Source organism: Notamacropus eugenii, chromosome 2 (genome assembly GCF_028372415.1).
Source record: "Notamacropus eugenii isolate mMacEug1 chromosome 2, mMacEug1.pri_v2, whole genome shotgun sequence".
Taxonomy (NCBI): domain Eukaryota; kingdom Metazoa; phylum Chordata; class Mammalia; order Diprotodontia; family Macropodidae; genus Notamacropus; species Notamacropus eugenii.
In genome coordinates this window covers 510,431,935-510,450,169 of record NC_092873.1, presented here as the reverse complement: position 1 = coordinate 510,450,169, position 18,235 = coordinate 510,431,935, and the positions used below count along the sequence as shown (strand labels likewise).

Genomic DNA, 18,235 nt, shown 5'->3' with positions numbered 1-18,235 from the left:
TTTAAAAAGAAGTCAGAGGGGTTGGAGCTGCACGGGACCTCAGAGCCCACCTAGCCCCATCCTCCCCTTTTCCAGAGAAGACTTGGGGTTTTCTCCTCTCAGGGAATTCAAGGTCATATGGTTAGTTGATGAGAGGAATAATGGCTGGCGTCATTTTGAGTCTGGAGATTGAGTTGGAGTCCGTCTCAGTAGATATTTCCTAGTTCTCTCACCACAGAAAGTCTCAGAATCTTGGAGTCAGAAGGATCTGAGACATCTCTCATGTGCATTCCAACCTCTTGATGACACCCCAGACAAGCGGTCCCCCATCTCTGCTGGAAGGAAGTGAAGGAAAGCCCACCCCACTCTACCCATTCGAATCTTGGCAGCTCTTGTCTGTCCACCTGAAATGATCTCTCTCAAACTTCTCCACGTTGCTCCTGCCCTCTGGGGCCAAAAAGAACAAGCCTGTTGTCTGATACCTTTCCAAACCTCACTTTTCCTCATTTAAATTGGACGTTAGTAACTATCCCAACCCATCTATGTTTGAATCATGAAAGGTCACATTTGTGATCTTTTGCCCACCTCTTGGCTCTTAGCAAGGCTAGCTCTCAGACATAAAATGCTTGTTGGATTGAATTGGACAGCTTCAAAGACCTGGGACAAACTCCCCCCTGAGGAGGGACTGCGTGGAAAGGATGCTGGGTTTGGAGTCAGAGACCCTGGTTTTAAATCCTAACTTTGCTACTTAGTACCTGTAAGACTTGGGGCAATCATTTAATCATTCTGGCCCTTGGTTTCCTCATCTGTGATATGAGAGGGTTGAATAAGATGACCTCTAAGATCCTTTCCAGTTCTAAGTCTATGACCCTATGCAGCCCCTTGAGCCTCAGTTTCCTCATCTGTCAAATAAGAATGCTGGACTGTATAGCCCCTGAGGTCTCTCTCATTGTAGAGAATGACTGAATGCCAGGATGAGGATGGTGTTCCCTGTCTCTAAGGGTCAAGGTGCTAGACAGAAGGGGGCAACAGAGCATCTGGGGTGGAGGAGGGAGAGATTCATAGACAGTCAGGAGGTATCTGGACCCGAATCCTGGTAAAGCACTTTGCGGACTTAAACTGTTGTATAAATGTCGGCTCTGACTCCATTTCCCTGTACTCTGCTGAAGCCTCCCTCCTGCGATGGTGGGCGGAAGTTGTACTGTACGAGTAAGCACTGGGATATTGAAAAACTGTGAGATGGGATTTGAGGGAAGGACCAGTTCCCTGGCAAGTGGGAGGGAGGAACTAGGGCATGAGTCATCAACAGAGTGGGCAGAGCTGGCAACTGAGGGGGACCAGGTCTGAAATACTGACTGCACCCAGCAGGACAAGCTCCAGGGGGTCTCTGTCCCCCAAGACTTTGGAGCTTCCAGAAAATGCAGCCAGGCCTGTGAGCTGTAAAATGATGGTGGGTCCTGGGCTAGGCCTCCCAGGAGGAGAAAGATCTGGCTCTTGGGTTAGGCAGGATCTTGGGCTGACTTCCCTAGATGCAGAGATGGGACCTCTGGAGGAAGAAGACTTCTCAGATGGGATCGAGGCAAGGTCTGTCTGTTAATCTCCCTTTTTAGGATCATGGGTTTTGGCTCTGGAAGGAAACTTAACTCTCATCTAGTCTAGCCCTTTTATTTTAAAGATGAGGCCCAGTGAGTTGACCAAGATCCCACAGCAAAGCCTGGATTCTAGCCCTGGTCCTTGGATTCCAAACCTAGCACTGTGTGAATTCAATCTGATGAACATTTATTTCTGAGATCTTATTTCATTTTGACATCTTGCCCTCACCTCTCCTCTGAATAGATCCCTCCCTCTCTTCCCCACAGTGAACCATTCCTGGTGACAAAGAATACAAATGATAAGATGAAATCAATCAATTCTTAACTGTTTGACAGTGTATGCAACGTATCCCACTCACAGTCCCCCACCTCTGCGAAAGGAGGAGGCAGGTGTATTGTTTCAACCCTTTCTCTGGGTTTAAGCTCCAACATTATAATCAAGGAATATTTATAAAACTGTGTTTCTTTGGGGGCGCTTATTCTGATTCATACACATCTTGTACCCCTTCATGCAATGTGAGGTCTTTAAGGACAAGGACACTTTCATTTTTAATTTTGTATCCCCAGGACCTAGCGCCGTGCTGGGCCTATACTAGAACTCAATAAAATGTTACTGATTGATTACATTGTTGGGGGAGGGGACCTGTGACCTAAAGTTCTAATGACTGAATACAGACCCATAGAGTACCATGAGCTATGACTTGGGAGGGGTGGGGGTGGGGTTTCCTAAATGTGTTGTAAATGCTTACAATAATGCCAATCACATGTTTTATCTTGCTTTATGATGGGACCCCAGATTTTGCAGCCATAAGATATTATTAGGAGAACGCTGATGCTATAGAAATAAGGGTTTGTTTTTGCAACAGTGAACAACTTCAACGTTCTTACAGAGTCATAAATTTAGAGTTGGGAAGAAAGTCCGAAGTCACCATCTCCACCTTAAAACTGAGGAAACTGAGGCAAACAGCAGGGAAATGACCTGTCACACAGCTAGGAAGTGTCTGAGGCAGAATTAGAACTTAGGTATTTCTGAGTCCAGGTCCCATACTCTGCCACCTAGCTGCCTCTTAAGAAGGAAAATAAGCCCTTGCCTTAAAGCCTTCGATATCCTGGCTTCCACCTATCTTTCCAATGTGATCTCATTCCTTTCATTCATTCCTTTCATGTACACTATAATCCAGTCCAACCAGCCTGTTGATTGTTCCCTAAACTTGACGTGGCATCTCTTACCTTGGGTCTTTGCATGCCTGGAATGAAGTCCTTTAGCTTCGCTACTTATAAGCCCTGTCTTCCTTCAAGACTCAGGTGTCCCCTTTTACAGGAAATTGTTCCTCTCCTTGAATGCACGCTCTCTCTCTCTCTCTCTCTCTCTCTCTCTCTCTCTCTCTCTCTCTCTCTCTCTCTCTCTCTCTCTCTCTCTCATCAGATTGTCTTGCAATTTGTTTCTTTATGTCCATACTGTTTCCCCTTTGTAGAATGTAGGCACCTTGAGGGCAGAGATTACTTCCTTTTTGTCTTTTTAGCCCTAGCATGTAAACCAGGGCTAGAAGAAACTAACAAAAAAAAAAAAAAAGATTTGTTGGATTGAATTCCCAAATGTGGTTCAGTCTCATTTATCTCAACACACATTAAGGGCCTATTTTGTGCTAGATGCTGAGGATATAATGACAGTAGCTGTACAGTCTGCCCTCAAGGAGCTCATGTTCCACAAAATACAAACTGAGTAAATTCAAAGTAATAAACTCCCCCTATTATGTAATCCTGGGTCCAGTCCATTCTCTAGCTGCTGTCCATTTTACACAGTAATGTAATGATTTATATGAGAGGTTTCCCATTAATCTGCGTGTCATTGTCCTAGTCATAAACATTTTGAGATACCTGACAATCTTGGGCTTGTGCATATGTAGGGAGATCTCTTCAGGGTTTCCTCTTGAGAATACCAGGATATAACTCATGTTTAGTCTCTACAAGTTTGAGTGAAAAGGGCCTGCAGATCTCCCTCTTATCTCTCATGCAAGCACTCAGATCTTTCTATCTATCTATGTGTATGTATGCATATTTAATAAAGATATATGTATATAATAAAGATATATGTGATCCATCTATGTATATGTATACACTTATAAAGATATATATGTATATATAATAAGGATATATAATCTATTGTATACACACATATACATATACATACACACACACATATATATAAAATCTATCTACCATCAGATACAGGACAGATTTTTCTTTACCCCATGGAAAGAAAGCAAAAAAGGAAAAGGATTCCCAGAAGATCATACAGAGTCAAGGCAATTCTTCTTCCTTCTCCAGTGACTCCTGCCTGCCCTGATATTTAGACTTTCCTGAAATGTCCTTGAGGTCCAAAGAGAGAGAATCCCTTCAGTATTTCACTCATCTAGGGTCATCAGACTTAGAGTGCTATACTACAGTTCTAGACTCCTCCAAAGTGAACTTTCTACTTAGGGCTACTAGAGTTAGCCCCTTTTCCTGCTGGACCTATAGAGTCCACATAACTCACATTAACAATGATTGGAAAGGTCTTATCAATGACCTCTTATAAGGAGGGTTCTTAAACCTGGGTCTATGAACATTTTTTATTTTTTCAAAATTTAGTATTTTATTTTTCCCCAATTACATATAAAAACAATTTTCAACATTTGTTTTTAAAATTGAGTTTCCAATTCTCTCTTCCTCCCTCCCCACCCTCCCACCCCCATTGAGAAGGCAAGCAATTTGACATAAGTTATGCATGTGTAGTCATGCAAAACATATTTCCATATTAGTCATGTTGTAAAAGAAAACACAGACCAAAATAAAACTCCATTAAAAAAAAAGGAAAAAAACCTATTCTTCAATCTGTATTCAGACTCTTTGAATTCTTTCTCTGGGGATGGAGAGCATTTTTCATAAGTCCTTCAGAGTTGTCTTGGATCCCTGTATTGCTGAGAACAAGTAAGTCATTCACAGTTGATCATCTTACAGTATTGCTGTTACCATGTAATGTCCTATTCATTTCACTTGGGGTTAGTTCATGTAAGTCCTTCCAGGTAAAAATATAATTTTTTAAGTAATTATACAGAATTAATTAAAAAGTAATTATACAGCATAATATCTGGTACTATGTACTAGTTGGTACTTAGTAAATGCTTATTTTCTTCATTCTTTCCTTAATCTTTTGATTAAAAGAGTATATCATCATGAATATTATATTTCAGTATGATTGATTTCTTTTATAATTCTATGTATTGCATTTTATCTACTTAAAAACATTCTGAGGAGTCCCTAGGCTTCATAAGACTGACCCTTTAAGGGGTCCATGACACAAAGATAGTAAAGAATCTTTTCTCTATAATACTCTTACATTTGTCCCCTTCAGTTCAACAATTCAATTCAAAATTTATTAAGCATTCTACAGTGGAACGAAATTTGGCTTGGGAATCAGAGGATATGGGTTCAGATCCAACCTTTGATGCTTACAACCTGTGTAACCTTAGACAAGTTGCTTAATTTCCATGAGCCTGCCTCAGTTTCCTTGTTTATAAAATGCTGAGGTTGGATGAGATGGACTTTGAGGTTCTTTTCAGTTCTAGATCTAGGATTCTATGATCCTTTGGAGCAGACATTCTACTGGGGTGGTGGTGGTGGAGAATTTACATAAATAAGGACAACGGAGGAGGGAGGAAATAGAGCTGAGAAGTGGCTGGCAGTGAGGGAGGGTTTCATATAGGAGGTGTTAAGTGAGTTAAATGCAGAAGAAAGGATTCTACCAGGTGAAGATAAGGAGGGGGTACATTCCAGGAATGGGAAATGGCTACTGGTCATTCAAGGAAGCAGGAGAAAGAATATTGAGTTTAGAGCATATCTAGTGTCTGGTCACATGATCACCAACCTCCTCACTTCTCACTGGGACCAAAGTAGTAGCCTCCAATCCATCTGCCTCCGACAGCTACCAAAATAATCTTCTAGGCCACATCTCAACCTTCACTGCCTTATTATAAAAGTCATTCATTCACTCCTGGCCCTTCAGAGTGATTAATCTATGTATTTTCTCTTTTCTGTTAAAGGGGCCATCCCCCTGACTACCTTTTCAAGAGGCCTGTTCACTGAATGGGCATTATCCTCTTTAAGTGAGTACCCAAAAAGGTCAAGGTCCCCCAGTACATCCTGGGCCATCTTCCGTCCAGGAATATCTTCAGAAATTCCTGATGACTATCCGGCCACTGGCCCCAGATGGCTCTGGAGGACAAGTGAGGCTGATGACCTTGCACAGCCCTGTCTCACTCAGATCAAAGTCCAGCGCAAGTCATGTCATCATTTCTCCGATGTCAGGGTCCTCTGAAATGGGACGAACACAACAACTGCCCCTAGGATGAGACCCCGGCTCCCCAGGCTGGCACAACCTGGCTTCTATCCACCTTTCCTTATTTCTGGTCCCTTTCCAAGCCCTCAGACCATCAGGGCAGTGGTTGTCGCTGCGGTGAATGTCTCCGAATCACTGATTTTTAAGGGCTCAGTGACGATCTTTAGCACCTTTAGTAACCTCCAGTCAACTTGAGTCCCGCGCCCCATTTTTCAGATGAGTAAACTGAGGCCCAGAGTAGAGGAAGGGACTTCTTGAGGTTCGCGGAGCCGGGTAAAGGAACACCAGCATCTGAACCCAGGTGCCTGTGTCCAAGGTGCGGCACCAGGTGCGGTAGGAGCAGGGCAGGGTCCAGGGGGCGGGGCGGGGATGTGGGAGGAAGGCCAGGGGCGGGACTGGGGGCGGAGTCTGGGAAATCTCTCCTAAGGCAGTTTCCTAGAGAGGGGAGCGTGGGAGAGGCGGGACCATGCTACCGAAGGAGGCGTGGCCACGCCGAGGGGTGGGGCCTCGGCAGCAGTTGTCCGCGCGATCCGTTAAAGGAAGGCAGAAGGGCGGGGCCAGAATAAGAGGCGTGGCTAGGGCGGTGCGGCGAGAGGGGCGGGGCTCCGGGCACGTTCCGCCAGGGGGCGGAGTTTCGTCCGGGCGACCTCCTGTCGTCTAGGCAACGGCGGCGCGGCATCTTCCCGGGGGTGCGCGGCGGGGGCAGGCGCGGAACGGAACTGCGCGGGGCGCGTGGGGCACGGCCGGGGGGGGGGGGCGCGTGGAGCGTGGCGCGGAGAGGTCTCCGCGCGTGACGAGGAGGCGTGGGACGAGGCCGAGGGACAGCCATCATGGCGGAGCGGAGCCAGACCGCGTCCGAGGCAGGTCTGTAAGCGTGTGCGCGCGCGTGGCCGTGGGGTGTGCGTGTGCGCACCCTGCCGCGGTCACCAGTGGGGCGGGTTGATGAGGCTCCGGGGTCACGTGAGTTCATGCAGGCGCAGTCATGGGGGGCTGGGGTCACGTGAGGGCCAGGGGTCCCCGAGTTCACGCGGGGAGGGGTATTGGGGATGGGATCAGGTGAGGTCACTCGGGGCCAAAGGATCCGGGGTTATGGTCACGTGAGGCACAGGGGAGGGTTGGAGGCTGAGGTTACACGGGGTCACCCGTCTGGGTTGGGGTTGGGTCCCTTGGGGTGGGAGCAGGGTCCAGGTTGGGGCAGCAGGTGGGGGGGGTCGGGGTTGGAGGGAGGGGCTTCCTTGTCTGGGCGGGGCTGCCCGGCCCCTCTTGGTGGCCCTGGGGCTTTAGGCCACTGCCCGGACACACAGTAGGTCCCCCCCTCGTGCTTGTTGGCAGCGTTTCCTTTGAAATGACCGTTTCAGCAGAATGTATGTATGTATTTCATCATTCCGTGAAGGGGCCTCCGGGAAATAGCACTGGTTCAAGACCTACTGTGTGCCAGCCCCTGTGGTAAGGGCTGGTGCTGCCCCTGCCCCCGAGGGCCGAAGGGCCAGGACGTAGAAAACGTGGAATAATTCATGACATAAATTGGGAGGTTGGGGGACCGTGAGGGCGCTGGGCAGGAGTGTGTGTGTGTGGAGGGGTACATTGGGGCAGGGGCTCCCTGTGCAATCCTAGTAGTTAATGCTTAGAGCAAGCTTGGAAGTTTGGTAGGGCTTCACTTGGACCCCTGGACCCTCCTCTGAAGTAGCCAGTTAGTAAGTGTTTGTTTTAAGTGCTTACTATAGGCAGCCCAAAGGTGCTTAATAAATGCTTGTTAACCGATTGACTAATGGGACCAGTTGGCTGGAGTGGGTGTGGGGGAATCCTATAGAGCCTCCAAACTCCCGCAAACTCCTCACACGGACCCCCTCCAAGGTCATATTACACTCTCTTCCTTGTGTCTCCTTCCGCCTGTCTTCCACCTATCCTAAAGAGAATTCATCTTTTCCTAAAAATCCACCCAATAGAGGCATCTGGTGGAGCAGTGGATAGGGTGTCAAGTCAGGAAGACCTGGGTTCAGATCCTGCTTCAGAAACTTACTAGCTGTGTGACCCTGGGCAAGTCACTTTACCCTGTTTGCCTCAGTTTCCTCATCTGTAGAATGAGCTGGAAAAGGACATAGCAAACCACTACAGTGTCTCTGCCAAGAAAACCTCCTATCAGGTCCCGAGTGACCCTGGGCAAGTTACTTATCCTCTGTCTGCCTCAGTTTCCTCAGCTATAATTTTGGGGATACTAATAATAATACTACTACTCCCCTCGCAGGGTTCTTATGAGATAATATTTGTAAAGTGTTTAGCAGAATGCTGGCCCATGATACCACAGTCATTCCCTCTCATTTCTCTTGTCCCTTGTGTCTCTCTAGTACACCCCCTCCTGTCCTCTGACACCCAGGCCCTCCCACCTCATGCTGGGCTGTTTTGGGGTCCCCATGCCACCTCAAGGCTCTGCCCACTCTGTATCAGGGGATCTCCCCAAAGTCCAAGCCTGACCATGTCATTTTCCTACTCAGTAAGCTCCCATGGCTTCCTGACACCACAGGCTCCAACTTAGACACTTCTTTTTGTCATTTGTAGTCTTCTTCCTCTCCCTCCTCACATGCCAGGGTCCAGCCCTACTGGCCTCGTGACCTCCTCAGCTGGGCGGGCCTCCCCTTGTGGAGTTCTCTTCCATCTGCTTTGTGTGTCACCATCATGCCTAGAACATTAGAACATTGCCTTCTTGAGGGCAGGCACTTTATTTGCCAAGCTCCTGGCATGCTGAACGGTGGCTGGCCCCATTGCTCAGGGCTCTCACTCTTTAGAGCTGGCGGTGGCGCCTGAGGGAGGGGAAGGTGAAGGGAGAGGAGCACTCACCTCTGGTTTCTTGGCCTGCCTGGGGCAGCATCAAAAAGGGGGTCCTGGATTCTCCAGGGCAGGTCAGCAGGAGGACAGGCTCCAGACAGCAGGGAATTACATTGGTCACACTCGAGACTTTGCCTAGCTGATGATGGTGACCCAGGGTGGGAGGAAAGCCCTTGCAGGAGGGGAAGGTACTCAGACAACCACCCTTTTGTTGCTCTTATAATTACAAATGATTTCCACCAGTGTTCACGGTGCTCCAAGAAAGCCCCTCTTCTCTGAGAGGGACATGCCCTGGGGCATTATTTGAATGACTATTGAGGACTAAACATGTGACACAGCTGACTTTGGCAGCTCCTGATTTCTGCCCCTATCTTCCCACTCATCCCCTGTATTCCCCAAGGGCCAAGGCTGGACCTTCTTCTTTAGATCTCTTCCCTTTCCTCTCCTCCTCTCCTCACTGCATAGTTACTGATACGGGTTTTATTGGGGTTCCCATCTGGCTGGTTGACCCTGCCAAGCTCCTGCTGCTGTCCCTGCTTCCTGGATCTGACCCCAGGTGTGGAATTCCACAGGTCTCTTACAGACACAGCCTGGTGACTGCTGCTCTGTTACAAAGGGAAGTTTGGTCAAGCTTGGGGGTCTTCCTGTGCAAGGTTGGAGGGGTACAGTGAAGGAGAGGGAAGTTCATAGTAGCCTGGAGCTAGTGGGGAAAGAAATGTTCCTTATTCTGGGCCTCAACACACGGTCTGGCACATAGTAGGTGCTTGAAAATGCTTGTGGGCTTGACTTGACTTATTGCCTGAAGGACCAAGTATAAACTCTTCTGTTTGACTGTTAGGGCTCTGCCCAACCTGACTCCTTCTCTTTCTGATCTTTTTACACATCACTCCCTTTCCCACACTCTGTAGTCCACTGTCTCTGGTCTGTGTGTCCCCCAGGCCTCTGCTTCACATCCCACAACCCCTGGCTTTTTTCTAGACTCCGCTGCAATGCTGCCTTCTGCAGAAAGCGTCCCCTACATCCATGCCACCCCACAATCTGCTGCCCTCTCCCCTAACCACCTTGTATGGAATCTATTCTTTTTTTTGATAATATTTTACCCCAATTACATGTAAATTATTTTAAACTTTTGTTTAAGTTTTGTTTAAGTTTTGAGTTCCAAATTCTGTTCTTCCTTCCCTTCCCTCCTCCTTCCTTGAGATGGTAAGCAGAATGATATAGGTTATATGTATGCAATCATGAAAAACATTTCCATATTAGCCTGGACATTCTTAATATAGACGTAGTGTCTTTCTGTTAGAATATAATCTCCTTGAGGGCAGACACTTTCTGTTTTTGTGTCGGTAGTGTTTAGCATGGCATGTGCTTGGGGTTTAATCAGTGCAAATTGACTGACTGAGGGTAAGGACAGTTTCTTCCTTCTACTCCTAATGCTGAAATGGTGTGATGTATGTCGGATTCAGAAGCTGCTGGTGCCTTGCCTGGAAATGCCTTCTTCTTTGTCCGTATATGCCGACCTCTGCACATTGTCTCTTCTGATAGAAGGTAGGCTCCTTTTCTGTCTTTGTTTTGCCAGTTCCTAGTATAGCGTCTGGGCAATGTAGGCCCTTACAGATTGATTGAAAAATATACTTTACTAGACTAGAGGCTCCTTCATTTAAAGCTCTGGTTAATCTTTTTATAGGAATTAAATAAAAACAAAAAGCTTCTACTCTAATGTTTCCTAATTATTTGGAGAAAAGTCACTTTTTAAATGTAAATATATTTCTTTCTCTCTTTTTAAAATAATTCTGGAAATATATCTAAAAAAATCCTTAGAAATTTAAATTATCCTTTTAACATTATTAAACTTTTTTGCCCCTTTTCCTCAGAGCCCTTAGTGAATATTAAAATGTTTATATAAATATCCGTGATGATGATGTCAGGTAGGATATGTTCCCAACTTCATTCCAGATTATACAAAACTGGTCTGGAGATCTTCCTGCATTTTACTATGCCTCCAGTGTGCTGGTGACCATCCTCTAATAATGTCTGTGTGTCTGGGAGCTATTGAATGTATGTTTGGCTTTGATCCCAGTATCTTGGCCAATGTCACTTTCGGTGAATGGTGCTGGGGAACTTGTCCTGTTTAGAGACTAGACAGAGGTTCTTCTTTTGCATCCATATGCTGACTAAAAATATGCCTTTGCTCTTGAGTCATAGAAGAATGTGGTTCAGAGCCTCATTTTTCATTTGCAAGACTTCAGCCGAAAGTAGCCTCATAGACTTGTGTGGTCATGGAACCTGAGCACTGGACAGGCCCCAGGAGGTGCCCAGGGGTGGCAGTGATGCTGAAGCTTCTGGTTTTAATCTGCTGAGTATGTGGGGAAACCCTTGAGGTTTTCCATAGAGTTACCTGGGTGAGAATGTGCTGATTCCTGGGACATGGTATCTCAAACTCAACATTTCTAAAACAGAACTTATCATCTCCCCCCAACTTTCCCTCTTCTGGGCTTCCCTTTTACCACTGACCTTGTAGTCACTGAGGCTCTCAGCCTCTCTCTCCCTGGGTCACATATCTGGACTCTGGTCTTCATCTTGTCTCTGGTTTCTGTCCTCTGGTTGCCTCCCCTCTCATTCGGGCCTTCATTCCCTCTTGCCTGGACAATCACAGTAGTCTGCTAACTGGTTTCCCTACTTCAAGGCCTTCCTCACTGCTCTGTAGAATTGATTTTCCTAAAGGTGCATCTGAGCCCATCAGCCACTTGTTCAGCGATTTTGCTTTTACAACTCTGGAATCAAGCAAATGACTCCTTTTGGCATTTAAAGCTCTTTGGAACCCGGCTCCTGTCTCCTGCCCCAGGCTGTGGCTTTGCTACCCTCTGTGCATTCAGTGACTCAGCATCTCTCTCTCAGGCTTGTTCTTCAAGTATGACCCTTAATCTCTGATCCCTGTGCCTATGGCACACCTGACCCCTTTGCCTTCAGGTGTCCCTGGCCCCTCTGCTCAAAGCCTGCCTTCTGTAGGAGGCCTCTCCTGCTCATTCACTTGTGATCTCGAATCCCACTGGGATGAACTGCTCTCATCTCTGTCTTGTTTGTGCCCAGTTGTTACGTGTTATTACATGTTGTTACATGTTTTCCTGGTTAGAATGTAAGCTTCTTGAAGGCAGAGATTGTTTTCTGCTTTCTTTATGTCCTCAGAGTCTAGCACAGGGCCTGACACGTAGTCATAGTTAATGAATGCCTGTTGACTGACTAACTATTCTTTTATTTTATGGGATCTAGGAAAGATGTATTTTTTCAACTGAAGGTGCTAGTTTCAGTTTCTGTCACATGCACCTTCGAGGGGGGCTAGTGGTTGGGAACCCTGAAAGCACCCAACAGGAAGTAGTTCTTCCTCCCTTGGTACAATTGGTTTAGTATCTTAGTTTGAAAATTTTCCTAGGAAATGACAGATTGTGATGGTATATCTCTTGGTGCTTCTGAGGAAAATTGCCCAGTCCCTTCCAAGCATCTCGGTCTTCTTTCTGGGCAAGGGGCATTTTGAAATGGTGCCCCTCCTTCTCTTTAACTTCCCCTTGGGTTTCTTTTCATAGACTGGACTCTCTCTTCTGCCAGTATGAACTTTCTTGTACATGTGTCCAATTGGGAGTTTCATCATTCTCTGTGTGCTGTCAGAATTGGTTTTCATGTGCCTCTTCATCTCCCATGAGACAGTGCATATAATCTGCAGCATCCTGGCCCATGATGTGCTTGTGATTTACTTCAGCCTTGAATTCTTTGCTTTTTGAATAGTAAGCAGGCATGCGTTTGTTACTATGAGGAGTAGATAGCCCACTGTCCGCAGCTCCCTTCGCCAGCGGCCCCCAAGACTTTGTTTCCAGGGGTAGCTCTGGCAGGCTTGCTGGCAGGTGGCCTGTAAAAGTACCTGTCTGACGTCGTAGATCATCTCCATGCCAGAGCCGCTAACTACTGAGCCTGCCAACCCTATTACTTTTCTAACCTTGCTGCAGCGGAATGTGTCAAGCCAGCCTTCACACCCTTCTTTGGCACTTCCTGAGCATAAGCTTCCCAGGCAAGCCTGTCTGTCCTTCTCTGTGAGCATAAGCTGCCTAGGAGATGATACCTCTCTTTGGGTGTGGGGGGAACAAGTCGGGCTTTTCTACTGGATTTGGTATACTAGATGACTCTTACCCATGATCATCTGTTTTCCCTTCTCTCCCTCTCTTCAGTTTTCCTTGGAGTAGGTCTTATTCTTGAACACTTAAACTGCCCAACAAGACCTGCTCCTGCTCTCCTGAAAATAGGTTTCCCATATACCCACTTGGATGCCAGTGAAAACAACCTCCAAGGGGCTCTGCTGTGGATCGTTTGGCCATCCACAGTCTGAAGACAGCTCTTTTTCTCATTAGTGATCACTCAGCATTTGAGAATGCCACAGTCAGAGCCCTCAGGTTGGGGTTGAATTCCAGCTGTGCCACTGACTAGCTATGGGACCTTGGGCACAGGGACCTCCCCTTTCCTCAGTTTTCTTATCTGTAAAATGGAGGTTGTAGTAAAATTACCCAACTCTCACAGTTGTTGTGAGAAAAGTACTTTGTAAACCTTAAAAGAGCCTTGAAATGTAAGTTTTCTGTCTCATTTATGGATGAAGAAACTAAAACCCAGAGAAAGGAATTACATTTCCCCAATTATTTGTCAAAGCTGGTAAGAAACAGAGCCAGGATGAAAATGTCTTTTGGCTTCAAGTCCAGTTTGGAAGGAAGTTCAGAGAGATGAGTGCAGAAGTGCAGTGACTGAGCCTTGCCTCAGGAGAGGTGGAAGAGGGCACCTTCCTCTTCTTCTCTGTAGAGGTCGGGGATTGTGGGTGCAGGACCCTCCATAGAATGGCAGATTTCATGGTAGGTCACTTCATTTTGTTTTCCTCTCCCCTCCCCCTTCCTCTCCCATTTGTTCTCAGGGGAAGGGTTGGGTAGAGGGATACATTGTGAAATGTAGGTGATGTAAAATCAAAAGATAATGATACAATTAAAAAAAAGAAAGAGGGCTAGTCTAATGTGGCCTCTTTTAGAGCAGCTCTGGGGAAGAAATGGTCCCAACCTCACTTTAGGCTTTACAGATGCGGGAGCTATGAAACAAACCATTGGTGCCTGTGCCACCGTGAGCTCACTCCAGCGGTATGGAATGAAAGATCTGCGCCAAGTAGCCAATGACCCCTGTAGGGCCAAGAGCGGATAAAAGTGTCTGTTCTCCCTTCCTCGAGGGTGGGAGGCTACAGGTGGGGCACATGGGACCCTGGGTTTGATTAGGTGTCTTTCTTAGTCACAAAAGAGCAGCTGTGAGGTCAGGAGAGAGGCAGTCAAGGACAAAGCACTCTTGGGTGAAAACCAGGGGGCAATAATCCATAGCTTGAGGAAGTGAGTAAGGCCCTGTCCTCCCACTTACTAGAGATGCCAGACAGTTCTCAAACTCTTCAGGCTTTGCTTTGTTCAGTTCAATGGTACTTGGAGTCCCTTTCATCCCTAATAAAAATGTTTTTTGCTTTTTCTCTTCTTCCTAGTTCACCTTTGTCTGCCTGAGAAGCCCAGGGCCTACCAGTTCACATTCATTTTTAAATCTGCCACTGTCTGGGTGCAGAAAAGCAGGCACCAAGTGGGCATGCTTGGTTAGGTACCTTAGGGTAGGTGTAGGAGGGCCAGTTCAGTTTGATATTATAGGTCAGTCTAAGCTAAGTCCTGCCCACAACAATTCTTAGAGGCCTTCAAGATTTTCACTGGCATTTTGTCCTGTCCTGTGACAAATTTGCAGGGGGATGTGGACAAGAGTAATTCAGGTCAGACAGGCATGGATGGGCTGTGAGGAGATGACAAGAGAACTCCTGAATTGATGAGCTGTCAGATCCATTGAACTCTTTGGCGCTCCTCACCTAATTATGGTGAATAAGACAGGGATTATTGTTGTTATTGTTACCCAATTCTTAATTCCCTCTCCCTCAAATGATGGGGCATACTTCACTGCATTGAACTGAGAATATAGTGATTTTATCAGAGGAGTCAATATTTTAATGTCACCATTCCAAAGGCATTAATCTTAAGGGAAATCTGGTGGGTGTCTTCTGGAGGGGTTCAGAGTCAGCTTTCAGTCTTGATGATGTGGGATCCAACTGTGTAAAAGGAAATCTCTTCCATGGTTCATTATCGGGATTATCACCTTGGTTCTATTTCCTGGAAACAGCATTTGGCACAAGCTGAGAGCTAAGACTTGACTTGAGAGAGCATGCGAGATCTTTGGGATCTTTACATACATATGGTTGGGGTTTAACCTTAAGACTCACTGAGCTGATTGGAACTTTCTTTGAGTGGGAGATTTTTCATGGTAGTAAGACAGTGTATTTTTAATTGATTGGTTTTCTTCAATTAAGGAATTGAATACACAGTTGAAATAATGGCTGTTTTTTAAATTAAAATGTGACTTGCCTGGGTGTTGTGTGTAACTTATTAGAGATCCTGGCTAAGATTCAAGTCCACTCTTTAAGAAGCAGCTTAGCATAGCGAAATGAGGAGATTTTGATTTTAATCTGGATTCCAGGACTTATTTTGAATGAGTGAGTGAATAAATGAATAAAAAGGCCTTTATTAAGAAAGCACTTACTATGTCCTTAGTACTGTGCTAAGTACTGGGTGTACAAATAGAAAAGCAAGTCAGGCCTTGCTCTCGAGAACCTTACGTTTTAATTGAAGAGCCAGCATACCTAGGCTGGTGCAGCTGCAGTGAGGAAGGCAAGACCTGGTGGTCTTAGGGTGCAGCTTGCAGGCCTGATAGTGAGGCGTGATCCCAAAGGGATCTTAAGGTCTCGTTGTTCAAATGGCAGGTAATTTGGTTTGGCTAGAAAAGAGAGAGGAAATGAGGCCAATATTCAAATATATCTTCAGTGTCATTGCTTTCAACCAGTCTTCATTCCTGCATGTATGCACATTTTCTGGTGATTCATTCAGTTATTTATTCTGTGCTTAATGTGTGCAAGTCATGAAAACCACTTTCCCTTCTGGGGCCTCAATTTCCTCATCTGTAGAATTGGGAGCCTTGGATTTGATGAGCTGTATGGATAATTGTAACTCTGATAACCAATGGTCCCAAGATTCTTCAGCAAACTTGTATGTGATCTGGATGAGAAGTAGAATGTGTTCTTAAGGTTTCTCTTTTAGGTTCACAAAAATTATCACTCTCTTTTCCTCTCCCTCATCACTCTTGAAAAATATACACTATCTATACAGCCCTTGAGAATTCCTCTTTCCTGTCAAAGCATTAACTTTGAATAAAACATGTTTTCAAAATCTAGTGGTTTGGATCAAATTTATTTTTAAAATAGGTTCACATAGAATAACAAAAATAACAGCCTTCTCCTTTATTAAGCCTAATGTCTTCAGATTACTGATTTTAATTTTCTTATATTATTAATATTTTCCTTTCCAGTAACACTAAGTAAAGCCTCCAAACTTTTTTCCTCCCCTTTTTCTGAGTTTGCTTATTAAAATTTTTACCTGTTCTCACTTCACTCCATTTGTTTTGTGTGATAATAAAGTGCTGGATCTGGGGTCAGGGAGTTGTAGTTTTTTTCTTGCTGAGTTGCAAGAGATTTGGCAGAGTAAACAACTGTCTGGTCCTGAATGTTGACTGTATATGCAGTGGCATGTAAACTGCTGAGGGACAGAATAAAATAATTAAATTTATTGATTTATACCAGTGGTTTCAGTTTAGTGGTTTGAGACAGTGGTCCAAGGAGTTCATGCTAAAAGGTCACTAATGGTACCTTAAGCAGTCAATAATTTCTCAATTATGTTACAAATATATTTTTTTTCTGTTAAAACATGTTCATGTTTGAAGCATCGTAGGCTTATTTCTGTAGCAGTTCGAAATTGGTATGATCATGGGCGCAATTATTTTGGTGTTTCTGCAGCAGGTGCATAAGAAAACTCTGACCATTTCTGATCGAGCACAGTGTATTCTTACAATCTTTCAACCTGTCATCAGATTGTTTCCAAACTGCTGCAAAGGTTCAACATTTGAATGCAAATCAGTTTCCAGCAGTTTGTTAGATGGATGCACATGCCTTAATTTGCATTCTGTACACTGCGCCAGAATAGCTCCCTTATTTCCTTCTGTTACCATGTAATTGTACTTCATTAGCTGTGTAAAGTCACAGGATTGAAGTGGTACAAATGTTTGATGTTGCAGCACAAATATTGGATTTTATGAAAGCTGAGGTTTCTGGGTGTGCATGTTATAAACCACTTTGAAATTATCATTGACCATCACAGATGTTCTGCAGAAATAAACCTTGTATGGCCTCTTATTGTAGTATCAAGTCTGTTTGCTGATGTAAACTTACTGTCAGCTTACATTACTGTTCTTCAGTTTGGAGGATTTTAATATCACCTGACCAGCCACACTGGTCATTCCTTTAGTAGAATTTCTGTAAAATTAGAGCCAGAGGTAGAAGAGGAGAGAATATGTTTCCATGTCCGAAGAAAGTCTTTCCTTACAAAAGTTTGTTTGTTTGTAAATATTGTTAAAAGTAAAGCTAGCTATGTATGCACTTGTACTTTTAAGTGCATTTATCATTCAATACAACACTTGTAATTAGCCAGGAGAAAAATAACATATTTATACATATATGTATATATATATATATATATACTCATACATATGTATATATATGTATATGTATATATATATGCTGTTCATTTTTGTTGATTAACTAAAAAATATATTTCCATCTCAGCAAGAAAATTTATAAAATTCTCTTACCATTTTCCACCACATATGTGTGAGCAAGCATTTTCATTTTATTCTTGTCTTAAATGAAAATACAGAAATAAGCTTTACATAAAATTTAATTTAATTTAATTTAAAATAAGCACTTTTAAACCAACCTTACATCTTTGTACATCTTTAAAAAACTTCTAATATGTAGTTTGTAGTGTGTATGTGTGTGTGTGTGTGCGCGCGTGCATATTTAACATTGAGTTCACAATGGAATATCATCCATATTACACTCCCTAAATGTGGGTGTCTCCCAAGGCACTCCCTAGTTCCTCTTCTGTTTTCTTGGTGACTTCTTCAGCTTCCATGGGTTTCATTATTCTCTCTGTGCTCTTGACTCCCTGATCTTTCCAGCCCCAGTCTCTCGAGTTCTATTCTCTTACCATTTTGTCCTGCAGACATCTCAAACCAAGTACGTCCATTACCTCATCCTTTTTCAGACACTTTCTTATTTCTGCCGCTCATCCAGGTTCAGCACCCTGGAATCATTCATCCTTGACTCTTCCTTCTTCCTGACCCCCAGTCTGACCAGTTGCCAGATGTGTTTGCTTTCATCTCCACAACATCTCTTGCACCTGTCCTCTTCCCTCTAGTCACCCAGCTGTCTCGGTTAGGCCATTATTGCCTCTTGCCTCGACTGTGGCAGTAAGCCCTGAGA

At 44.8% G+C, this 18,235-nt stretch overlaps 1 protein-coding gene across 3 annotated transcripts in view; it reads left to right on the top strand.

The window, feature by feature from the left end:
• Positions 1-6,659: 6,659 nt before the first annotated feature.
• Positions 6,660-18,235, top strand: part of BEND5 (BEN domain containing 5) — a 906,797-nt gene continuing 895,221 nt past the window's right edge. For all 3 annotated transcript variants that reach the window (XM_072649372.1, XM_072649371.1, XM_072649373.1), the window contains exon 1: positions 6,660-6,813. In XM_072649372.1, the coding sequence (XP_072505473.1) occupies positions 6,780-6,813 (34 nt within the window). In that variant the 5' untranslated portion in view covers positions 6,660-6,779. The remainder of the gene's footprint in view (positions 6,814-18,235) is intronic.